Source organism: Pelophylax lessonae, assembly GCF_965119305.1.
Source record: "Pelophylax lessonae genome assembly, chromosome: 2".
NCBI classification, from domain to species: Eukaryota; Metazoa; Chordata; class Amphibia; order Anura; family Ranidae; genus Pelophylax; species Pelophylax lessonae.
This window is the reverse complement of record NC_138769.1, coordinates 157,507,946-157,534,339: the sequence shown is the minus strand read 5'-3', so window position 1 is coordinate 157,534,339 and position 26,394 is coordinate 157,507,946. Positions and strand designations below refer to the sequence as shown.

Sequence of the window (26,394 nt, the reverse complement as noted above, 5' to 3'; positions counted from 1 at the left end):
GATTCTGAAAAGCCTGTGGTGTAAGTGCCCCTGGAGTGGCAGTCCAAGGGTGCCATAATTCACGGTGGATGGCAACACGGAGTATGGCACCAAGGACACTGCACTTCCTACACACGTTTTGCACACCTGCCTCTAGGGCCGGGCCTTTTGGTCAGGAGTCAGGACCAGAGGAATCTTTTATTCCTGGCCGAAGGGCCTGCCATTGTATTGCAACGTGCCACTAACCTTGCACTTCTCCACTATCCCTTTCCCAACTGTTATGTGTTGTGTGTCTCACGTTTTGTGTTTTTTATTGTGGTGGTACACTTAATTTTGCACAGCGTGATTAGTAGGGTGTAGGTCCTTGGGCTTGTCCCTGAAAGTCTTGGGAGGGGGTGGATATGGCCTTCTGGCTTGATTCGCCCTCTCTCATGGGGTCTCTCCTCGGGAGAGCCACACCTAGTACTTGGGGTGGTCTGTTTCAGCAGACCTCCTAAAGAACGGGGCTGCCTGGTTTCGGCCAGGTTAGCCAGTGTAAGTACCCCAGTCCCTGTCTGGAGCCTTGCGCCCCGGGGGATCAGGATCAGGGACCATGTGTACACCCTGTGCACTTTTTGTGTTTCACTTTTTTGGTGTGCACTTTTTTATGCACCCACCCACTGAGTGTGTTCACAAACCACGGGCTTAAAAAAGAAAAAAAAAACAGCTGGTGGTCCTGGTTGTTGTGGCGTGCAAACAAAGCTTTTACACATTTCATACATGCTAACCCTGCCTTCTGAAGTGCTGGTGGTGCCCTGGCTGCGTTGGCGACCTCCTCCTCCTCTGCCTTCGCCTTGTGCTTTCACTGTGCCTCCGCTGTCAGGTGGGAATGCCACCAGCATCGCTTCTCGACCTTTTGGCTAAGATCAAGTGTAGTATCTGTTGTTATCAGTTGAATCAGTAATCCGTAAAACTGCCTGCTGTCGTTTACCCCTGGCTGTGCTGAAGTTGGTGCTTAAGGTGTTACGCTGACCAGAGGTGGTAGAGGATGAGGAAGCGGAGTAGGAGGAGTTAGCAACAGGAGGCAAACTGAAGCACCCTGCAATCCTCGGTGGTGGAACGAGATGCGCCAAACAAATTTAAAGGGTGTATCTCACAGTAACATAATCAGCAAACGCTGCAAAATTATTAATTTTCCCCTAAATGGGTGTTTATTGAATAGCAGAATAGAACAACAGTATGTAAAGGGTGTATCTTACACGTACACATACAGACTAGGCCACAATTTAATATTTTTTCCCTAAATGGGTGTTTATTGAATAGCAGCATAGAACAACAGTATACAAAGGGTGTATCTCACAGTAACGTATGCAGACTAGGCCGCAATTTCATTTTTTTTTCCCTAAATGGGTGTTTATTGAATAGCAGAATAGAACAACAGTATCCAAAGGGTGTATCTCACACGTACAGCTACAGACTAGGCCGCAATTTAATATTTTTTCCCTAAATGGGTGTTTATTGAATAGCGGCATAGAACAACAGCATACAAAGGGTGTATCTCACAGTAACATATGCAGACTAGGCCGCGATTACATTTTTTTTCCCTAAATGGGTGTTTATTGAATAGCGGAATAGAACAACAGTATCCAAAGGGTGTATCTCATAGTAATGTATGAATGAAACATTTTTATTTTTCCCTTTAATTGGTGATTTTTGAAGAGCAGGTTAGAACACAGCAGTGTCTAACGGCTTTATCTCACAGTAACATATAAAGTAAAAACTGGAAAAAAAAATTCCCTTTTAAATTGGTGATTTTTGAATAGCAGATTAGAACAGCACTGTGTGTAAAGCCTGTATGTCACATTAACGTATGAATGAAAAACTGAAAAATAATTATTTTTCCCTTTTTAAATTGGTGATTTTTGAATAGCACATTAGAACACAGCAGTGTCTAAACGCTGCATGTCACAGTAAAGTATGAATAAAAAACTGAAAAATAAATATTTTTCTCTTAAATTGGTGATTTTTGAACAGCAGATTAGAAAACTGTTTTTCTAGAAATTTTTGAAAAATTGTCTAAACGCTGTATGTCACAGTAAAATATGAAGGAAAAAACATTTTTTTTTTTTTTTTTTTGTTAATCCAGATTAAGCAGACACATAGGCACTGAGCTTGCATTAAATGTCCGCCGCACGCCGCCCACCTAACAGACTGATAAAAGTTTTTTTTTTTTCTCCCTCCTCCTAACTGGGCTCAGGTCATGGCAAAAAGATTGTGCACTGCACCCCACACAATAAAATTGATGTAGATCGCTGTCTGATTAAAGAACATTCTTTTGTCCTGTGTCCTATTCTTTCCCTGAAAGCAATCTCCAGCTTGCCCCTACAATAATCTCCTATCTCTCCCTCAAATAAGCAGCAGCAGGAACCTGTCCCTACATTAGTTAGAGCAGAGTGACGTGTTGCGCTATGTGACTCCAGCTCATATAGAGGTTGGGTCACATGCTGCACCGGCCAATCACAGCCATGCATGGCTGTGATTGCTTCTAAGGGCACACTAGTTAAACGCTTGTTGATTGGCTGCCCTGCAGCTGTTGAGACCGCGCCAAAACATGAAATTACCGAACAACGGACTGTATCGCGAATATACAGTAAAATGTTCGGGTCCTAGTACCAAAAGTCCGGTACGATCCCGAACAATACAGTCCGTGTTCACTCAACCCTACTTGTAACGTGAAACGATCTTCCACAACCTCACCTTCGTAGCAGAGTCTGGCTGTTCTTCACCCAGTTTTAATCCTCCTGCACAAGCTATTTCTGTATCAGTTAAAGACTGTTTTAACTTACATATGAAATTGTTGATCATTACCACCTGCTTGGTATAGTTGGTTAATCAAACACCTAATTCTAATCCTACAAAATCCCTGACTTTGTGCAGGTGTAAGAATTGATGCTGGTTTGAAACCAAAGGGTAGTCACGCCAAATATTGATTTAATTTAGATTTCGCCTCTGTTTTGCTCAATTTGCATTTTGTAAATTGGTAAAAATAATTAAAATACATATTTTTGAAAAAACAATAATATCCGCGCTGTGAAAAAATGTTGCTAATATAGGCTGCTTGCACTGAAAAGCAGTATATCAGTGTTTCAGTATAAGTGAAGCATATTTTTTAAAGCATTCTTACTTTACAGCATTTGTTCACACCTGCCTAAAACTTTTGCACAGTACTGTATATCTATGTATGTAACCGCCTAAGGCCCGCTGCGCCAGATCATGTACATGCAATCCAACATTTCTGGGTATAGGGCACACCCGCCAGATCTGTGCTGTCATTCAGTACAGCACAAGTTGGTCAGCAGGTCCCGACCAAATTCCAGTATACTTGCCAGTTTGTAGACGCTAGAACTTTTACACAAACCATATGCTTATTGGGTTTTTTTTTTTTTTTTACCAAAGACTTGTAGCAGAAAGCAGAATACATTTTGAAGAAATACAATTTTTTTTTTCATTTTATTGTATGCTTTAAAGCAGTAAGTAAAGAAAAAAAAAATATTGTTTAATCATTTTCTGTTTTTTTTCCTTTTATATACAGTAATAAAAATTAAAAGCCCCGTGGGCACGATTTGTGTGGAAAAAAAAAATCTAAATTTAATTTGAAAACTGCTGCACTTTTTTTTTTTTTTTTCTTACCTGCAAGGCAAAGGCATAATGTGCTAGTATGCATCGCGTTCTAGCACATTATGTTAAACTTGCCTCAAAACAAAGCATTCCTGCGATGCGATACCCGGTCTTCCTTCCGGGTTCGCACACTCAGGCTCTGTGACTGGCCGGAGCCACGAGCATCATACTCAAAAAGACTTGAGGCTGTAATTGGTACCAAAGGTGCTTCAACAAAGTATTGAGCAAAGGCTTACATACATGTTGAGTTTTTTTTTTTTTTTTTTTTAAGCGGTTGTAAACCTCCAAAAAATGTAAAAATTAAACAACCAGAAAGACAAAGGCATAATGAGCTAATATGCATCACATATTATCATTATGAAATACTTTAGAATGAAGCCCCCGCAGTGCCGCCTGCTCACCGCTGACACAGCAGACACGTTCACCCATCTTCCTTCCAAGTTCGCGTCCTCTGGCCATCTGATGTGCGCGGGAGCCCCCTGGTCACGGCACAGGGCTCTAAAGAAACAGCACGGGTGGTTGTTCCTTTAGAGCGCATGCGCCAGTGATTTCACTGTCTAAATGTACAGTAAGGATCTCCTAAATGCTGCATGTTTAGGAGATATTTACACTACCTATAGGTAAGCCTATAATAAAACTTAAAATGGAAGTTTACTTCTTGAAGGGGGTAAAACCTTCTGGACCTTAAAGAGGAAGTAAACTTCCTCTTTAGGTTTTACCTATAGGTAAGCATATATTAAGGTAGTGTAAATATCTCCTAAACATGCACAGTTTAGGAGCTATTTACTGTCATAGCAGCCAGTTGCATCACTGGCACACGCGTTCTAAAGTAATGGCCGCCTGTGCCGTTTCTTCAGAGCAGTGTGCCGTGATTGGCGGCTCCCACGCGCATGCACGGGAGTGATGTCATCGCGGCTCCGGCAAGTCACAGTGCCGGAGCTGCAAACCCAGAAGGAAGACCAGGTAGAGATGGATGCCGTCTCCAGCAAAAACATTGCATAACTGAAACGCTTAAGTTTCACATAATATGCTAGTATGCGATGTATACTAGCATATTACGCCTTTGCCCTGCGGTTAAGGTAAAAAAAAAAAAAAAAGTGCAGCGATTTACAACCGCTTTAAGTGAAATATATATATATATATATATATATATATATATACACATACATACATGTGTGTATTTTTTATATATCGCACATTTTCTTTTCCATTTGGTTATAATGGTATTACAATATTCAGATGAACTAAGTGCAGTCCAAACTTACATTAAAAATGAAAGCATCTTGACATATCTTTAGATTAAAAAAAAAAAAGCAGCCTGGTTTTTACTGTAACCACCTCCCAAATGTATATTGCCACTATACCAACTTTCATGATCAGGGAGCGAAATGTGTTTATTATTTTATTTTGATGTAATACACTTTACCTAAAGAAGAACAATTTTGCATTTGATTAAACTGCCTACTTTCAGTGTGCATTGCTCTCATTTATGGCTTATCCACACTAGCCTGCATTTTCAGTGCAAAAAGTTGTGTTTTTGTTACAAAAAAAAAAAAACTATGGTGATGTATGTGGCAGATAATAGTGCACGCTGTTGGTTCATTTTTGTAATTTCTGTGGGGAACTTGTGTGAACTGTGCTAGAGAAGTATGTACACTGTCATTGCCAACCACAAAAATACTGGTTTTCTGGCTGTCTCTAAATTAGGGTACCTTGAGTCACTGGCCTAGAAAAAGCATATATCCTGTGACTTCAGACATCTGTTCTGCGTATTTCTTATAGTTCCGTGAAGTTGAAGGGTCTGCATGATAGCCAAGCATCTAGTATTTTCAGGAGGTGTTCAACATTGGCAGCCTACATATTCTCTCATGGAAGCTTTTGTTTAATTGCTTTCACCTGGTTTGAACATAGCCTAATTATCTTTCAATTTGTTGTATTTAGATGTATAAAAAAATTATAATGGAAGAGGAGGAGTTGGCCATAGCAGCCAAACATATCAAAAGCTAGTTAGGTTAGGAAAATTAGTTTGCTACGCCACAGAGTTCCTTGTAAGCCAGCGGGTTTTATATATATATATATATATATATATATATATATATATATATATATATATCTATAGATATAGATATATATACATACATACACATGTCTTATATTGCATGTAACATATTTAAATTACTTTATATACTAAATCATGTTACAGTCGGCAATTGATTTTTTGCTTTGCTTCAGTTTTTTTAAATTGAAATATTCCCCGCCAACACGGAAAAAAACCTTTCTTTGAAAAAATATCCTGATAAATGTTTTTGCAGTGCATTTTTTGGAAACCAGAAATAAAAACTCTTCCAACGTGGAATTCTGTTTGACGTCAGTGTGAGTGAATTCTGTTAGGTTACAGATTTTTTTTCACTTGTACATTTAAATTGCTTGGATCCTTGTGCCATGGATCAGTGGCTGTTTTAATAGGCAGCGTTTCTCTCTAGTAGCTATTTTCTCACGTTTTGAGCATGGATCTGACTACCAGACATGGTGAACTTGTGACCCTTTGCTGACACTGGGGTGTCCCCTCCTCCTTTCACTCGCACACAGTCGTTAATGCTTGTAGTCATTTGGTAAGTGTGAAGTTCCCCTTTGGTTAAGTGGGTGGGACTCTGGCACCCAACATCTTAGGAAAGCTGAACATACAATCTAAATACCCTTTTGACTAGCACTTGACCTCTCAGAAGTTAACCAGGAGCCACATATAACTCCTGATCTCAACAGACATTTACCGCATGCTAGCTGAAACGTACCTCTTTGTAAACCTCAGCTTGTGATGAGTTGCCCAGAGACGAGGAAGTGAGACTGAGTTCTATGTGATCTGCATGCCTTCCTCCTTCTCAGGATGGACTTCAGGAAGGGATAGCATGGACAGGCCAAAACAATAGCCACTATCACTGCTTTTGTTTCATGTCATCTGACTATTTAAAGATTCCCTTGCAATGAATTGCCATTTTTGGATAGAACACATGTTATTTCCATTTGCAACCACAAGACATGGTGGTTTGAAAGCACAGGTGTAAGCTAGATCACATGAATGTGCAAGAGTAGTAACTGTGCGATTGTTGATTAAAATGCTGTCGCCCATCTAAATTTTTATTTTTTTTTTACAGCTTCTACATCTGAAACCTAGTATAGATGCAGAATATGTAATTTTGAGCTGGTCAGTTTAGTCTGGTATTCCATGGATCTCTATTAAAAGTACAAAAATAAGTTAAAGCCATATGTTGGAGGCAAAAGGGGGATTTATTTGCGTAGTAAGTGTTCAAAGGGGTCTTAGGCATCTTGCTGTTCACAAATGAAATTCAGGCAAATATAACAAACACTAGTTCATACCCTCTTGTGTTTATAGATACATAAATGCCAACTGTCTTGGATTTGCTAGGACAGTTCCATATCTGTCCTCTTTCTGCATGATGCTGTGTCCCAGATTCTGTTGATCACAGTATCGCCCTTATTTGAGTTATCAAGCATGCCCAGTACGGAAAATGGAGTATAAGCTGAAGACATTCCATTTGCGAGTTTGCAAAATTAGGGTCAGAGATCGCAGTAAAAGTGGGCATAATCTGGGTGGGATCACCCAGAACGTTTGCCTAATCTGAGATGCACTGCCTGGAAGGTGGGACATGTCAAATGTTGGGGGTGATAGTGTCTCAGGGACTTAGATGAAGCAGGTGGTAAATAATATTTAAAAAATATATATATTTATAAATTAATGTAGTGTAAACACCTAAATTTGACTTCATTTGTAGGTAATCTCCTTTACAGCAGTGCTCAAAATGGGAGAGGGAGGGGCAGATTTTGTAGGTACATGTGCTGACAAGGAACTTGCTGACATGAGAGATTAGAGAGTTGACCTCCTTAGTGTGGTGTTGCTCCTTTGTTGTCCATTCACAATCTGAGGGCTGGATGGGGAGGTAGATTTTCTTAACTGCAGTAGAGAAAAAATAGATCTCCTAGCTACCTGTGCTTTGTAAACCTCTGCTCTGTCTGAAAAGAAAAGCAAATCCTTGGCGGGGAAAACAAGCCCCTTTAATTACTTATTAAATTATGTTCTCCTGGCATTCAACTTTAAAAGGACACATTTTCTTATAGTGGGAAAAACATCTTTTCTCTGTCGCTCATTGACGGACGTAGTCCTCCTTGATTAATATCAACTCGGGTTATACTGCCCTCCACACGAGTAGGACTAGACAGGAAAGAAAACGTTCTGGCCACACCCTAGGGGCAGTCCAAGAGGGTATATCCTCTCACTTCCTGCTACAGCAAATCAGTTTTTTTCTGTCTAGTTAGGAGTAAGGACCTAGATTCCTTGCTAGGATCTTCGGTCCTGGCAGGATTTTTTTAGAAATACTTTTTTAAACCGCTTTTCTTCTCCAGTGTTCCTGTGAGATCTTCAAGTCGAGCGCTCAGTACTTCCTGGGCCTACCGCCATCAGGCGTCAGTGGTCCAGGTGTGCAAGGCGGCTACCTGGTCGTCGGTGCATACCTTTACAAAATTTTATAAAGTTGATGTGATGGCATCGGCGGATGCTTCATTTGGCCGCAAGGTTTTGCAGGCCGCAATTTGAGGAGACCGGTGGTCTACCTCGAGGGTTTTTTTCCGTTGGAATTTCAGTTGAGTCTCATTGTGTGATTGATGAGCCTTGAAAACTTCTAGTTGGCACCGGTTGGGCCTTCTAGATTGGAATTTGATTTCCATTTTCCCACCCCTCATTTGTGGCACTGCTTTGGGACGTCCCGAGTTGATATTAATCAAGGAGGACTACGTCTGTCAATGAGCGACAGAGAAAAATGGATTTTTGTAAAATCTTACCGTAAAATCCTTTTCTCTTAAGCTCATTGACAGACGTAGTACCCGCCCCTCTGTTTTTGAGTTGGGTTGGGTTAAATTCTCTAAACACTGCTTTGTGACATAACTGATTTGCTGTAGCAGGAAGTGAGAGGATATACCCTCTGGGACTGCCCCTAGGGTGTGGCCAGAACGTTTTCTTTCCTGTCTAGTCCTACTCCTGTAGAGGGCAGTATAACCCGAGTTGATATAAATCAAGGAGGACTACGTCTGTCAATGAGCTTAAGAGAAAAGGATTTTACGGTAAGATTTTACGAAAATCCATTTTTCTCACCGGTATGTGCCAAGAATTTGTATGCTAAGCTGCGCATGCACAGTTTACTGTACATTCATTTGAAGATTGTGACTAGGCAGGTAAGCTAGCATAGCATGTCTTTTCTGCAGTAAAAAGCTGCCTGCTCACAGTTTAAAATGTAGGTTTAGTTCCACTTGAAGTACTACATTTTAAATATTTTAGACCATGTTATGTTCAGGGTAAATTGCACCACTTAAAAAAATAAATAAAAAAAAATAATAAAAAAAAAAAGATTTTCGTATCTTTCTACGCCAATATTTTGTATATGTCAAAAAACATTACAGCAGATAGAGGGGGGAAACAACTTCCCCAAAAAGCTGATTTGTTAGATTGAAAGTTCTTTGTTCAGCACTAAGTGCTGACTTCTGACAGGAAATCCCAGCTCCGTGTTTAAACTGTGGTATAAAGAAGGCACAAAATAACGTGTGTATGTTACACTGAACTCATAATGCAACTCTTAAAGTAATGTGACAGTGACAGTCATTATCTCTGGTAAGGCTTATTTTGGAGGGGGTGCTTATTCCGTAAACCTCTTTCCTGCATTTAACCTTACAAAACATCAGTTTAATACTGCAAGCTCTGCCATTCTATACCAAAGAAGGATGGCTTAATAGTTCTGATCTCATTTTCCAAATCGGGTTGTATGGCAGCTTATATGCAAAAATGCAGAACTGGTTTGAGAAATGTCAGAAAATCAGCTTTGCAAACGCTAAGCAGTCCAGAGACATGAAATAACATTACCCTAATCAGCTGTTTTTGGCCAGATTGGATAGCCACCTATTTTTGTAGTAGGCAGACTCCTGTCATTTAGCAGCTATCAAGGAAAATATTGATCAGGTAGGTTAGAAAATGTGGCCCGTCACTATTGTTCCAATGAGCTTTTAATGGCTGTGGTACATCTGCCAACGCTACTTCCCCCTCATATAGGTCTCTGTATTAAAAAAAAAAAAAATAATAATAATAATTAAATTGTGGCTGCGTTTCTGGCCTTCACATGATGTCTATGTTTAGCCTTAGTTCATTCTGTAATTGTTAATTTTAATACCTGAAAAAAAATTAACTGATAATGTACTAACTACATGCTTACCTAATTTAGACAGCAAATCTCTTCATCTTCAAAATACATAAATATATTAAATGTCAATTGTTCACAATTTCCCAGCATCCCAAGGGCATTGTTTTAGCTGGTAATTCCATGGATTAACTCATATTTTTTATTTTTTTTTTTCAGCATGCAGGTAATTTTACTTATTTTTACTCTAATATCGCAACATCTGCTTTTTGAGTGCTTTGTCCAAACATTTTTTTTCACTTAATTATATTTCAGTTTTATCTGCAATAAATAATAAATATTACCCATTTCCTATAATATGTAAAATGTAGATTCAGCTCAGCATTACTAAGAAATAAACCCGCAATGTATCTGGTCCTGTGATAAGTAATGCCAACGATCTCCCTCTTCCCTAACTATACAAAATGTAGGCTACTTTATGAACCAAACAAGTAGATCCAGCAACTCTGGTATATAGTTATCTGAGCTGGACATTAAATATTGTTTCTATGTAGAGTTCATTATTTATTAAAAAATATTGCGAGGTTTGTGTAAATACTGTTCAGAACCAAACTTCATGTAATCAAATCTGCCACAGATTACATAATTTAACACGTTAATGCTTATTTATTTTGATTTGGATCTTGAAAGATGAAAGTCTGATGATGTTTTAAGGCTGGCTTAAAGGAAACCAATGATTTTCCTATGCGGAGTAAAGCAGGGTGGATAAAAATCGATGATTTTTTTTATTTTTATCAAATTTATTTTAATAAAATGTTTTTGGAATAAAAATACTTTTAAAGATAGTTTTCTATTTAAGATAAATTAATAATTTAGTTTATTCAGCATGAAATGGAGCTTAGTTATGCAGTGTGTGTGTATATGTATGTGTGTATATATATATATATATATATATATATATATTCTGCATATATGTACTGTATATTCTGCAATATTCACATTTTTGGTAAACTCATTCAACGAATCCAAGCTCTGCAAGCTGAGATAACGTGCTGCATTGATGCATTCACACAATTTCACACTGACTACCAGCAAGAATGAGTCTTCTAGTGCGTAAACTTACCTTCCTTTCACTAAACCTGCGCTCAATTTATCCTGGCTGTAGTAAATGAAAGCCTTATGTAAGCTAGGTACTGCTGAAGCCATAGCTTAGATAGCCCTTTGGACCTCCCATGTGACAGCACTGATTGACCCAGTCACATACTTCAGCGTACCTGGGTATTTTCGTCATCTACTGACTCCAAATGGAGAGGAGGCATAGGTGATTACATGCTTGGTGGGGGTGTACATCAAAATTAACCTTTTGCTATGCCCTGAATGGTCACAAGTTTGCATTGATGTGGTTCTAAAGTTGATACATTTTTTACCTTCACGCTTTCGGTGCATTAAGGTCAGTAATGTCCCAGTAGTTGTATCAAAGCACCCCCCCCCCCCCCCCCCAAAAAACCCATAGTCCTCTCTCCATCCAAAACTGTGCCTGTCTGCAGCTGCGCTTTCCCCTCTTCCTGTTCTAATTGGACACAGAGGCAGCAGCAGGAGGTAAAGGACCACTCTGTGCTTCATTGCACAGAGCAGGTAAGTATAAACTTTTATTGTAGGAAAAAAATGAGCCTTTATAACCTCTTTTTTAATGCATAAATTTGTTTAGCTTAATGTAAATATCCACTTGCTGTTTAAAAAATATAAACTGATTCCATGTGCACCATTATTTTTTCTTTACAGTTCTCTATTCATAACACAAGTCTATGGTAAACATTAAAAAAAATGAAACGATCTGTGCTACACCAAAACCAAAAAACAATCCAAGCATTAAACAATAGCTGCTACCACTCAAGGACATCTACAACTACAATCCTCACCACAACAAGAAATCAAAAAAGAATTCAGGGCTCCCTAACAAAATAAGTTAGTGCGAAAGTCCATATAAACAAAAAAAGTCTTATTGCTCCTTCAGAAGTATTGATCAGGAGAAGTGGCAACTCAACAAATGCAGGTGCTGTCTCACTTAGGAGAACAGCTAACAAACATTGTGCAATTTGCAAACAGATGTACTCCTCAACGACCTCCCTCCTATGGTATCAGATGGTGTAGTCTCCTCAGAATTTGTGATGTGACCATAGAAAACAAAAATACTTTTAAAGTGTAGTAATTAGTTGAAAACTATTATATAAAATAGTGGGTAAGTAAGCATCCGTGACAGAAAAAGTATTTGATATTAGTGCTCCACTTTGTCTCCCCACATGCAGTGCAAACGTAGGGACAAACAGCTGCTCTCACCACCAAATGATACCATCAAACAAAGAAATAAGTTCTTATAGTGTAGTAGTCTATTCAACAAGGCAGCATATAAAGAGTATTCCAGCGATTAAGTTAAAGGTCAGCTTGTTAACACGTGGACAGCTCCGCCCAATGCGTTTCCCAGCCAATGTGCATCCTTTTGAATGGCTTTTTTTTTTCCTTAGGGAAGGCTGCAATCTGTTTTTTTATTATCTATGGTAAACATTACACACCCCATTACTTTTAGTATTTTTCACAACAGTTGTTACTAAATTATGAAAGTCACAGTCAAAAGTGCATAAAAGATATGTTCCTTAGAGCAACCAACCAACATTTCACTTTCATTTCCATATCTGCCCTAGAAACATGAAAGTAAAACTGGTTGCAATGGGCAAAACAGACTCCTCCTCTTCAGACCCTAAAGTGTGCGGCAAGTTATGTACATTAGTTGATGCAGCTACAATAAATTATTAGAGTGATTTTTCTAAATTCTTTGCTACAACACCTTGGTAAAAATGTTTAAGGGTCACACGTAGTGTGACTTAGTGTGCCAGTCGTTTTCATTATAGACTTATTGAAATCTCCTCTTCACTAAAAGAAAGTAAATCTTTCAAGTATTGAAGAATATACTTAGTGCAAGTAGTGTACAGTAAATCCCACACTAACTGCTCATAAATCTGTTTTTTTACCAGGATGATGTTGTGGTGGAGGAGTACACAGAAGATTCAGAGCTAGACAGCAGTGGGACAGAGCATGATTTCAGAGAACTGCGTGCCAAGAAGCATGCACTGGCAAGAAAACTGGAAGAGCGGAAACGTCGGCAGCAAAAGATTCAGGTACTCACATCGAACTGTGGACTACAGCTTGGCTGTAGTCTGTTTCATCCTACTGTAAAAATATTATCTTAATCATACATCACGGGACAGGAAGGCATACACTATTGGTTTTATGACACTACCTTCAGGTGATTAGACACTGGCTGCTAGACTCAAGTTTTTTTTTTTTTTCTAATGTCCTCCTGTGATGGACCTTCTTTTCCTTTACAGTTTTCGAGACCTCTATCCCTCTAAAGTTTTCTAAAACATTATTTTTATTATTACACTTTTGACTGACCCTCTATCAAGATCCAACTGCTTATTGCCTTAGGGCTCACTAGCAGTTGACAGAATGGTTACCCATGATGTATATCTTGGGAACAGCACCTAGACACAGCAGCAGCAGAGCCAGCCTGTAATGTTTGCTTTGTGCACTGGATCCTGGGTTTGGCGCTCACCTTTGCCCATGGGGCAACAAATGCAGTTACTCGCAGGGTGCATTATGTCTAGCACTGTGGTTCATTCCTATGGCACCCAGACCCTAAGAACCCCTTCGGGGATATGCTCACTATGACAGGTGAAGTTTGGTCCTCTCCAGGAACCTGCAGCATGAATAAGGTAGGACAGGGTTTTCCCAGTATTTGTAGCCAGATCCTGTTTTTATATGTGAGAGGTTATTCACTTTGTGTTGCCCCCCTTTGTAAATGTCTCTTTTACACTGTTGGTTGGTAATGTTTTACTTTGCTGCTTGATGGGTGGCGTAGTTCCACTTTATCTTTCAGCTGACCCACTTTCGTTCAGCTGACCCACTTTCGCCCACCATTTCCAATAAAAACGCAAGAAGCACATTTGCTGATCTCCCAGCTGCCTGCTATCATCAAGTCACAGCTCAGGACATCAGTCAGTGCCTGGGTTATCGAGGTCCCTTTTCTTAACATGCTAATACCCTCTTAGTCTGCATCCATTTCAAAGTACCCCTCAGGGGATTTTATAACCTGGGAATAGTGGGGACGGTGCAGAGAGGCTGAGAAAAAAGGTCCTTGTGCCATAGACACCAGCAAAATGCTCAGGATGATAGCGGTTTGTCTGCACCATTGTAAGGTCCTATATTGACAGCTCCTTTTCTCTAACTCTCACTTCCTCTCAGACATGCAACAGACAGCCTGTCTGACTAAGGCAGATTTCACTGCAACTATATCTAAATTATTTGGAAAACTCTGCCTTTCTAGAATCTTTGAGGTCCAGAGCCCAAAAGCTTTCTTCTGCACCTCCACCAGCTGAATCTTTTCAGAAGTATGACCCTGAACCTTCTAACCTCTTAGAGGAAGATGAGAAAGGTGAGGTGGGTGCAAAAGAGGCTCCTGTAGAGGAGTTTTCACAAGCTAGGGTTTAATGCCATAAGCTTGCTACTGTGAGCTCACCTATTGTTGTGGTGCATACCAGCTTTTGCCTAGCAGCACCAAAATAGTCTCACCCTAAACAAGCTTCTATGGGCAATAAACCGCTGACAAAGTCTAAAAAGACCTTTTCTTTGCACATACAAGTCACATAGATTGCAAAAAGACACTATTCTACCTAGTTCAACCAATAGGGAAAAAATAGACAACCCTCATATCCCCTTTCCTTTACCCACAATTGCTCCAAAGGAAGCCAAAAAGTGCCAAAAAAAGCATGAACCAATTTACTCCAGCAGGGGGAAAACTTTTTCTTCCTCATCCCCCAGGAGGCAATTAAATATTCCTTGAATCAAATACCCCTGGTGTTATTGCCTGTTAATGTTAGTATCCAGTTATATTTTGTTCATTTAGGAATTTCATTCAGCAATATTCCACATTTTTATAGCTCTTACTGTGAAGCCTTTCTGTATGTGACGGCTAACTCTTTTCTTCCAAATGTAGAGCGTGCCTCCTTGTTCTCTGTGATGACCTGAAAGTGTATAACTCTACACCAAGTTCACTATATGGACCACTTACAGTCAGGTCCATAAATATTGGGACAGCGACACAATTCTAATCTTTTTGGCTCTATACCCCCCCCCCCTCAATGGATTTGAAATGAAACAAACAAGATGTGCTTTAACTGCAGACTTTCAGCTTTTATTTGAGGGTATTTACATCCAAATAAGATGAACGGAGTAGGAATTACAACAGTTTGTATATGTGCCTCCCACTTTTAAAGGGACCAAAAGTAATGGGACAGATTAACAATCCTAAATCAAACTTTCACTTTTTAATACTTTGTAGCAAATCCTTTGCAGTCAATTACAGCCTAAAGTCTTGAATGCATAGATATCACCAGACGCTGGGTTTCATCCCTGGTGATGCTCTGCCAGGCCTCTACTGGAACTGTCTTCAGTTCCTGCTTGTTATTGGGGCATTTTCCCTTAAGTTTTTTGTCTTCAGCAAGTGAAATGCATGCTCAATCGGATTTGGGTCAGGTGATTGATGTCATGGACTTGCAATAGAGTTTGGCAAGCTTACCTGTCCCTTCATGTCTGTATTAGAGGACAGACTGCACTTCTGGTTCCTTTTTATCACCTCTCCTTCCTTCCTGCCCCACCCAGGTCATCACAGGAATTCTATATTAACCAGTGCACTGCAGGTCTGCTTTGCTGTTAAACAGTGTTTGTTTCCTGTTTGCCGTGTGCTTGATCTACATTTTTGTGTACCGACCTTGGCTTGTCTCTGACTATTCCTGTTTGCCTGTTACCCTGACCTTTGGCCTGTCCCTTGGTTACCCTTGTCTGCCTGTTACCCCGACCTCTGCTTACCCTTCTGTGTGTCCTGAGTGGCTGCTTCCCTTCTCTCCCTACGGAGTGCGACCTGGGGGACCCCAGGGGCTGCGACCTGGGCCCAGCTGCAGCCAAGTCCATCCTCACCACTAGAGGCTCTGGTGAACACCTGCTGGGTCTTAGACTCCGTGCCCTGGGGAATCTTGGGCTCACGTTCCGGTCCATCCGCAGCAGTCTATCGGGTTCACTACCTTGCGCTGCGCCCCTGCTTCCAACAGGGTGCAATTGTCATCTGGCCACAGGTGACCTGACAATTGACTTGGCCATTGCATAACATTCCACTTCTTTCCCTTAAAAAACTTTTGTTGCTTGCGCAGTATGCTTTGGGACATTGTCCATCTGCACTGTGAAGTGCCGTCCAATGAGTTCTGAAGCATTTGGCTGAATATGAGCAGATAATATTGCCCGAAACACTTCAGAATTCATCCTGCTGCTTTTGTCAGCAGTCACATCATCAATAAATAAAAGAGAACCAGTTCTATTGGCAGCCATACATGCCCACGCCATGACACTACCACCTCCATGCTTAACTGATGAGGTGGTATGCTTTGGATCATGAGCAGTTCCTTTCCTTCTCCATACTCTTCTATTCCCATCACTCTGGTACAAGTTGATCTTGGTCTCATCTGTCCATAGGATGTTGTTCCAGAACTGTGAAGGCTTTTTTAGATTTTGTTTGGCAAACTCTAATCTGGTCTTCCTGTTTTTGAGGCTCACCAATGGTTTACATCTTGTGGTGAACCCTCTGTATTCACTCTGGTGAAGTCTTCTCTTGATTGTTGACTTTGACACACATACACCTACCTCCTGGAGAGTATTCTTGATCTGGCCAACTGTTGTGAAGGGTCTTTTCTTCACCAGGGAAATAATTCTTTGGTCATCCACCACAGTTGTTTTCCGTGGTCTTCCGGGTCTTTTGGTGTTGCCAAGCTCACCAGTGCGTTTTTTCTTTTTAAGGATGTTCCAAACAGTTGATTTGGCCACACCTAATGTTTTGCTATCTCTTTGATGGGTTTGTTTTGTTTTTTCAGCCTAATGATGGCTTGTTTCACTGATAGTGGATCTCATATTGGGAGTTGACAGCAACAGATTCCAAATACAAATGGCACACTTGAAATTAACTCTGGACCTTTTATCTGCTCCTTGTAAATGGGATAATGAGGGAATAACACACCTCTGGCCATGGAACAGCCAAGCAGCCAATTGTCCCATTACTTTTTGTCCCTTTAAAAAGTGGGAGGCACATATACAAACTGTTGTAATTCCTACACCTTTCACCTGATTTGGATGTAAATACCCTCAAATTAAAGATGACATTCTGCAGTTAAAGCACATCTTGTTTGTTTCATTTCAAATCCATTGTGGTGGTGTATAGAGCCAAAAAGATTAGAATTATGTTGATGTCCCAATATTAATGGACCTGACGGTATGTACATACAGTGTATATATATATATGTTGATCCTATTCTCCCCTTAATCGCCTCTTCTGAGAATAGATTCAGTTGAGGTAATCTTTCCTCATAGCGAAGCTCATCCATTTGTACAGGAGCAAAATTGCATCTCTCCCTCTGGAGTCTTTTAATACAAGAACGTATTTTGCTTGCTTTAGAAATTGCAACTTGGCATTGCACGTTATGATTATGTCTGATCTACCAGAACACTTAGATCCTTCTCCACCATCAACCTCTTCAGCTGTTCTCCTCCTAGAATGTAAAAAAACATGCATATTTTAAGCCCCCAAGTGCATACTTTTGCATTTATCAACATTAAAACTCATTTACCACATAGTTGCCCCATTAAATAGTGCATTGAGGTGCTGGAGACATCCTGTTTGGACGGTATTCCACTACATAGCTTGGTATCATCTGTGAACACTGAAATGGTACTTTTAATTCCAAAGTTAACTCTGCTTTGCATGAGGATTGCCAGTGTGCTGAATAATATTCATTCCTCCAAAACCCCTTGCTGAGTTATATCCAATAGAAAAGGCATTTATAAAAACAAATGTTCCATGAGTGGATCCTGCTATTTCTGTCCTCAACAAGCAATTCACAGTTTCTGCTGAGGATGTTTCCTTTCTTTAGGGATTCTGTCAATAGAAGCTTTGGAACACTGTTAAAAGCAGATTTGTTTTCGCTTACCTTGCCTTACAACTGGCCACTGCAGCCAGTTGTAATGTCCATTTTTCAGACTGTTAACTGAGCTGGGATGAATAGAGGGGTATGATCCTGTCTCTGAGAACCCTGTTCATCTGTAGCATTTGCAGCTCATACACTTGCTGCTGCTACTTTGTGTTGATGCCCTAAAGCAGTGATGGCAAACCTTGGCACCCCAGATGTTTTGGAACTACATTTCCCATGATGCTCAACTACACTGCAGAGTACGAGTAGCATGGGAAATGTAGTTCCATAAACATCTGGGGTGCCAAGGTTCGCCATCACTGCCCTGGAGAGCTTTGCCACATCACTAGGCTGGCACTGCTTTCTGTGCACGTGTGCAGCTTTTTGTGGTTAAAGATTTGGCCTGCATGTCTTACAATGGTCAATGTCTGTTTAAGGAATCCCTTGATAAATGTATCAAGGAAGATAGCTGATCAACTTCAAAATGTCTGCCTTCAAGCCATCACCTTGAGTATTTTGGGATGATCTTGGACATGGTTTAGACCATGGTTTTGATCCCCAGGAAAAGATTGCTTCAGTGAGGTCCAACTGTCCAGACTATCAGGTCAATCAGGAATCCCTCAACTTGCTTCTACATTAGGGTCTTGAGCTTTATGCTTTCCCCCTTTGAGGCAGTTCCCTTTGCTAAGTTCCAGCAAAAAGTTGAACTTTCTTGCAATGTGGGGCAAGCTGATCATTCCACTGGATTACCCACTACTTCTGTCCAGCCAGTCATATACTATATCTCCCTAGCATGGTGGATTTCCAACTCAGCCCTTGATAATGAAGATTTGTTCCTTAATTCACTGTTGATGGTGGCAACAACAGACAGAAGCCCAATGAGCTGGGCCAGGGTCTAAAATTTCCTGAATGTCTAGGACACTTGGCCCACACAGGAGTCGATGTTCAACATTAACATTCTAGAACTGAGAGCCGTAAGACTGAACTTTACAACACTGGACCCCTCTACTACACATTCACCAAGTTGGTGCGGTTGGACAATGCCACAGCTGTCACCTATATGTACACAATCAAGGGAGGAACCACATTCCAATGTTCTCTGCTGTATACATAACAGGAGTGGGAAAATGACAAGCGGATTTTCTAGGTTGCTAACACCTAAACCCAGGGGAGTGGTCCCTTTTATTCCAAGATCTTCCTGGTCCTCTGTCAAAAATGGGGAACTCCAGATGTGGATAGCATGACCTCCAGATTCAACAAAAAATTGGACAGGTTTGTGGTCCAGTCTAAGCATCTCCTGGCATTTCTGGTGGATGCTCTGGTTATTCCTTGATCCTGATTCAGACTGGTGTATGTGTTCCCTCCAGTAAAGATTCTCCCTCGACTGTTTCTCAAGAAGAATAGTGGATTCTATTGATCCTCATCGCTCCAAATTGGCCCAGGATAAATTTGTAATCAGACATACACAAACTCCTGATAGATGTCTTCCCTTCTCACAAACAGACCAGACCTCCTAGCACAAGTCCCTGTCCCACCCTGCTTCTCAGTCTCTGGTTTTGTAACAGGATGGCTTTTGAAACTCCGGTCCTAAAAGATAAGGGGTATTGTTCACTCTGCCATTCCCACCTTGCCAAAGGCAAGAAAATGTACTTGCAAGATGTACTAGCACACCTGGAGGGCCTAATTTTGGCTGGTGCCAGATCAGGTGCTTTAACCCCAATGATTATTCCATTCCTCATATCCTGGCCTTCCTCCAGCCTTACTTGGACCAGCATTTTGCTCTTAGTACTCTAGACTGGATTCTGCCTTATCCATTGTTTATCAGAAACCTGTGGCTTCACACTCGCATGTCAAGACCTCCTTTATACAAGGAGTTGCTTTTGTCTACCCCAAATTGATCTCCTGAGTCTCCTTGGAATCTGTCAGATTGCCGCACCAACATCGCTTGTGTTAGTATGGCGATTTGTGTGTACCCAGCTTAATGTTAGCTGATCAGCAGAAAAAATTGGGCAGATCACAAGTTAACGGTCAGATTTCAACTATGTGGGGACATAGAGGGGGGGTTGTAGGCAGGGGGCTTTTGGGGGGTCCAACAGAAGTCTTGGCAGAGGGGGGTGAAAGATCCCACCCCAGCACCCCTCTATAGCCAAACATGCAGCTTTTACTTGCCTGGAGCTAGCAAAGAGTCCCTGCGTACATTGCTAAAGGTGCTATTGCAAACAGGGCAGCCTCCGCATCCCTCCATGCGTGCCTGTGCCTGGCTTGTTGTTTGTGCCTGCTGCCTTTACTGCTACTGCAAATACGAAATCCCCAGCATCCCTCCAGACAAAAAAAGGCCTGGCTTGTCCCTTCCGGGCATAGCAAGTGCTATACCTGCATGGCATCCCTCCAGACATTCCCCAGGCCGCATTCTTAACAATCTTGGGCCGTGGGTTGGACATCCCTGAATTAAACCACCTTCTGCAAAAATTGTAGTAGGATAAAATTACAAATACTGCATAAAATATGCAGCTTTGTGAATGGACACTAACCTGTGTTATCACATGTAGCTGTGCATGAAAACTTAATAATTACTTTAATGTTTTTGTCTAGATGACATTTCTTTTGCATACTTGCATGTGTTTTTGGGGTGACATTACTAGCGACATGGAAATGTTGTGGTTTTTTTTTCTTTGTCACAGGACAGAAGACAACAGTGTTTGGTGCTTCCAGGAATACATTGCTATTTATGAAATACCAATGACCACATGTGCTTACCAGATAATGTGATAATTACATTTACAGATGTGGCCATTTTATATTCTCTGTTGAAATGTGTTTTCTCTTTCGTTCATTGACTGACACAGCTGCTGGTTCATAACCATTGGGTTATACTGCTCCCCTACAGGAGTAGGACACTAGGCAGAAAATAATTCTTGCTACACCCATTGGCAGTCCCAGGGGGTATACTCCCTCTCTCCGCTATATCGATGAGGACCGGGGTTGTGCATCGCCGGCGACCAGACGATTGACTGTGTGGGGAGGGGGGGTTGTATCTAGTGGGGGCTCCTGCCAGGGCCCCCCCATCCTGCCTGTGCCTGGATCTAACCCTGAGGCCTGCTCTCCCTCCTGGGTCTCTGTATGTCTTGTGTTGCCGCGCGGGGCTGCAATTTTGTTGTAGCTTGTGTAATTCTATACACGGTGGCCATGTTTGTGTAGTCCAGCGGCCATTTTGCTGCAGTTTGCCATTGAAAATGTCTGCCGTCATGACAGCGGAGCCCTGTAGGCGGTGATTTCGGTGGTGGGATCCCCTGGTGCTGGCTCATGGATGATTTTACTTCCTGATCACCGCATGTGTAATGCATTATCCTGGTGGCTGCAGGCGCTTGTTTCTGCGGGTCTGGTGGGGTCCCCTACCAGTCTGCTGAGGATCGCTTGGTGCCTTGTGCCTGGGGACCGGTTGGTGCTGACAGTGCAGGGCAGGTTGTCCCTTAGTGTTTTACACCTTTTGTGAGGTGCCCCTGGTGACTCATGGAGTCTTTGGAGCACATTTCCCCACCTGATCTCCTCTCTAAAGGCTGCGGGTCCCAACCATCAATCCATGCACTGGCGGCGGTCCTGGAGTCCCTTGTGTCATGGATGAAGGGGGCTTTCGGGCGACGAGCTTGGAAAAAACGCCCCCCCCCCCCGCCTTCCCTGCCTCATCTGTCTCCTCAGATCCTGAATCTGATTTGGCTACAGCGGACATGGGTCATCCTGCTGGGACTGCAATCACGCGCCTGGAATCCTCTGATAGTGATGATGATTCTTCCACATCTGTGACCGTGCACGAAAAATTGCTGGTTGATGCACTGATTGTATCTGTGCTCAAGACCCTAAAGGAGGACGCAGCTAAAGCTGTGACGGAGGCGCAGGTACCTTTTGGCACTCCCAAGCCATCCAGAACGGCAAAGGTGTTTCCTTTCACTGCATATTTTGACAGAATTGTCTCTAAAGAGTGGGGAAGACCAAAGCGCTTTACTAGGCATTACCCCTATGAGGAGTCCCTTCTCAAGAAGTGGACTGTGCCACTGCTGGTGGACCCTCCTGTTTCCAGATAGAACAATGCAACCATGATTCTGGTTGCAGAATCCCCGGCCTTTAAGGATCCTGCTGACCAGAAGGCGGAGGTTGTGGGCTGCAATATGTACACTCGGGCTGGTTCTGCAATGAGGCCGGTATTCCCCAATGCCCTAGTGTCGCAAACTGACCGAGTGGGCTAAACTCTTACGCCGTGACCTGCAGGGGGGAACAGTTCTCCGGTGCCTTTGCCGAGCTGGCGAACCTGCTGGTCCAGGGGCTGCAGTTTATCTGTGATGCCCCTTTGGATGCGGCTCCCCTGAGGGCTTGCCTTTCTGTTTTGGCAGTGGTCCTTCAGCGTGTTTTTTGGCTCAAGTGCTGGTCTGCGGATCAGACCTCAAAAAAGACCTTGATTAATCTTCCTTTCCAAGGAGATTGCCTGTTTGGTGCTACCCTGGATGACATCATTAAAGGTCTCACACGGGGAAAGAGTACTTTTCTTCCGCAGGCTACTAAGGGCAAGGAACCTTGTCGTATAAGTTTTTTTTACGTCCCTCAGGGTCGACTGACAAGGGCTCTAAGCCAACGAGCCTGGTCTGGCAAGCCAAGATTGAGTTTCTCCAGATCCATGAATAAGGCTCCTTCAGCATGAAGGTGAGCCCTCACCCGTATCAGATCTTTGCTGGTTTCCAGATCTCTAGACTTCCCTGGTGCAAGACAAGTTGCTACATGAAGTCATTCGGTCCGGCTTCAAGATTGAATCTCACTCTTGTCCCCCGGCAAGGTCTTTTCTATCCAACTTGCGCCTGTTCCCAGACCGCTTCCAGGCCTGTATGGGGAGGTACAAGACCTGTTACTTCAAGGGGTGAATGTCCCGTTTCTGACTTCGGAACGTTTTCTGGGTTTTTACTCAAACCTGTTCACAATCCCCAGGAAGAAAGGCAAAGTGCGCCAATCCTGGACCTCAAGGCACTCAACTGCTTTGTGCGGGTACAGAAGTTCAGAATGGAAGCCATTCAAATGGTAATGCCTTCCCTGCATCAGGGAGATTTCCTCACCTCCTATTGATATTGAGGATGCCTACTTTCACATTCCAATATGTGCCAGTTACCAGTCAGGCTGCTTTGCTGTGGGAGAGGAGTGTTATCAGTTTGTGGCGTTACCCATTGGTCTCGCCTCTGCTCCTCGGATCTTCACAAAAGTGTTAGCCCCGGTGCTAGCTTTGCAACGCCAATGGGGGATCGCGGTGCTGGGCTACTTAGACGATCTCCCTCTGCTCTGGTGGGAAATCATGGAGATCACAATACGACCTCTGCAGGAGTTCAGCTGGATTCTGAATTTTCAGAAGTCTGCTCTGGCTCCATCCACAAAGCTGGACAATCTGATCCTGACTCTGGACCCCGCCTTAGCCAGAGTGCTCCTTCCTCAGGACAAATTCCAAAATTGTAGGCTGCAATTCGCCTTCAGCAAGAAGTCCCGCTCATTTTCACGGACGTAACGTGTACGAGGGATGTCACGTGACCCGCGGCCGCCTCTCACTCTTCCGGGTTGGTGGACCTGATGCACGCCTGCTTGCAAACTCTGCAGATATGCGCTGTTATTTTCTTCAAAAATGTGAGTTGTTTACTTATATGGATTAAAGAGTGCTTGATTGCATACAGAGAGCATTAGATCGTTCGTTCTTTTCTCCTACACATATTGGTAACCTTGTTTGAGGAGCTGACAGTGCATCGGAGGTGTAATCATTTACTACGCTTAAGGAAGAAAGTGTGAGGATGCTTTGATTTTGAGATGAAATGCTGGTTGACCCTGTAGGGTCTCTTTGGTAAGGTGAGCGGCAGTGTGAACAGGTGGTGGGATTGCCTGAGCACTCGTGGAGACAAGCACCTTATGGAATTGCCCTAGGACCACTTTACACTGGAGACTTTTATCTGTTTATATGGGCACCTATTAACACTGGGACTCTGCATGATTTTATAATTTTACCACTAGGATTGCGCTGCACTATTTTTCTATTATGTATTCAGAAGGTGTTTTGGAGATATTGCCCTTGAGTGCTTAGCTGCTGGTCCATTTATTAGTGGTGTGTACAAGATTCCAGCGCTGAATATTTCTCTTTATTTGATTTTATTTGTGCTCACGGACAGACCTCGAAAAGGGTTGTCGGCTTCCTCTGCGACCATTTCCAGATGGATCAGACAGACGGTGGTTCAGGCCTATTCCATCAGGGGTCAGGTTCCTCCTTTCCCTGTCAAGGCGCATTCTACTAGGGCACTTAGTGCTTCCTGGGCCTTCCGTCATCAGGCGTCAGTGACGCAGGTTTGCAAGGTGGCCACCTGGTCGTCGGTGTCCATGTTTACAAAGTTTTATAAAGTGGATGTGTTGGCATCTGTTAATGCTTCCTTTGGCTGCAAGGTTTTGCAGGCTGCTATTTAAGAGGACCTGATGAGGGTGTATTGTTTTTTTTCAGGTGGGCTCCAGTTGTTTGGTTGAGCTCCTGTTGCCTGGTTGGCTAAAGTTTAGCCTTGGGAATTTTTTTTGGTTGTTTCCACCCCTCATGTTTAACACTGCTTTGGGACATCCCAATGGTTATGAATACCAGGGGCTTAGTCCGCCAATGAACGAAAGAGAAAATTGTATTTTTGACTTACAGTAAAATCCATTTCTCTGATGGTCATTGGCGGACACAGCACTCACCCCTCTGTGGAGTTATTAGTCTACTGACACTGCTTGTAACAAAATTGAGTGGCTATAACCGAGAGATAGATTATACCCCTGGGACTGCCTATTGGTGTAGCCAGAATTATTTTCTGCCTAGTGTCCTACTCCTGTATGGGTCAGTATAACCCAATGGTTATGAATACCAGGAGCTGTGTCCGTCAGTGAGCATCAGAGAAATGGATTTTACGAGAAGTTGGAAATACCATTTTTCTTCCTCTTTCATTAGATCATATCAATTTGCCTTTTAGTCCAGAATGTAATTCCAGTACCTAAAGCCACTCACTTGCTTTGAAAATTCCTGTGTAGCCCTCCTTTCACCTGTCCTTTGGTCTTTTATGTTTTTATATGTATCCTCCTGCATTGTGTAAAGCCTTCAATTTAGTTGCTGAGGACCTTTACATTTTTACATAGAAATCCACATACAACAATCCTGATTCTGGCAAGGTCAATATTAATTTTGATTATTCAAAGTGATTATACAAACCATGTAATGTCTGAATAGCACTTTATAACAGGGATTACTAAATAGTGGACTGGACTGAGTGACAGTCCTCTCTGGTAATCGGCCGCTTGATAACCTATGTTTTTTCAGCTCCTGCCCTCGGTTTAAACCTGCCCCACCTCCTGTCCTGCTGTGAGGATGACCGTGGCGGCCGGGTGGGATAGAACACCTAGGCTAAATGCCTCTGTCCGACCATGTTAAGATAGGACTTTGTTGGGGAGGCTACTATTGAAAGGGGGACTGTGATGTAATAGAGGAAAGGGGGGCTATGACTGCAAGGGTGATTGTAATTGGGGTGGTTTGATTGCTAGATGCACTTTGTGATGGGGACTGCAATATAAAGGAGGACTGTGATGTGAAAGGGAACTGAGAACACTGTGGGACTGCTGTAAAGGCGGGGGATGGGACTGTGAGTTGAGGGGGGTCTTAGGACACTGATGTAAAGAAGGGGCTGTATTGTTAAGGGGGTCTGAGGACACTGATGTAAAGAGGGGGCTGTGTTGTTAAGGGGGGCGGAGGACACGGATGTAAAGAGGGGGTTGTGTTAAGGGGAGCTGAGGACACTGATGTAAAGAGTAACTATGATGTGGAAGGAGGGGTGAGGTCACTGATGTAAAAGGCTACTATGATGTGAAACGAAGGCTGAAGACACTAGTGTAAAGGGAAGGCATGATGTGAAGGGGCGCTGGGGACATTGATGTATAGGGGGGTTGTGATGTGAAGGGGGCACTGGGGACAGTAATGTAAAGAGGGCTATGATGTGAAGGGTAGCCTGAAGACACTGTTGTGCAGGAGACTCTGTGATGATCCCGGCTTCTGCCTCTGCTTTATAATATAGTCAGTGTCACTTCTGTTCCCCTTGCCTGTAACAATCACATGCATTAAAGAATTTAGCCACTCCAAGAATGTAGCACTCTTCATTCTTCAATACTCATTAGCATGCCAGCCTTATAAGCAGGTGTAATACCTGCTTTTCTCTGTCGCTCATTGACAGACGTAGTCCTCTTGATTAATATCAAATTGGGTTATGCTGCCCTCTACAGGAGTAGGACTAGGCAGAAGGAAAACGTTCTGGCCACACCTTAGGGGCAGTCCCAGAGGGTATATCCTCTTCCTGTCTGCTGCAGGAAATCAGTTTTTTTCTGTCTAGTTAGGATTAAGGACCTAAGTTCCTTGCTGGGATCTTTGGTCCTGGCAAGATTTTTTAGAAAATGTTTTCTTTTTTTTAGGCAGCTTT

General features: G+C 42.4%; 1 protein-coding gene across 1 annotated transcript in view; it reads left to right on the top strand.

Moving 5' to 3' along the window:
- The window catches only part of SMG6 (SMG6 nonsense mediated mRNA decay factor), a 697,848-nt gene that overhangs the window by 622,677 nt on the left and 48,777 nt on the right, over positions 1–26,394 (top strand). The window contains exon 15 of the mRNA XM_082247741.1: positions 12,863–13,006. Within this exon, the coding sequence (XP_082103867.1) occupies positions 12,863–13,006 (144 nt within the window). The remainder of the gene's footprint in view (positions 1–12,862; positions 13,007–26,394) is intronic.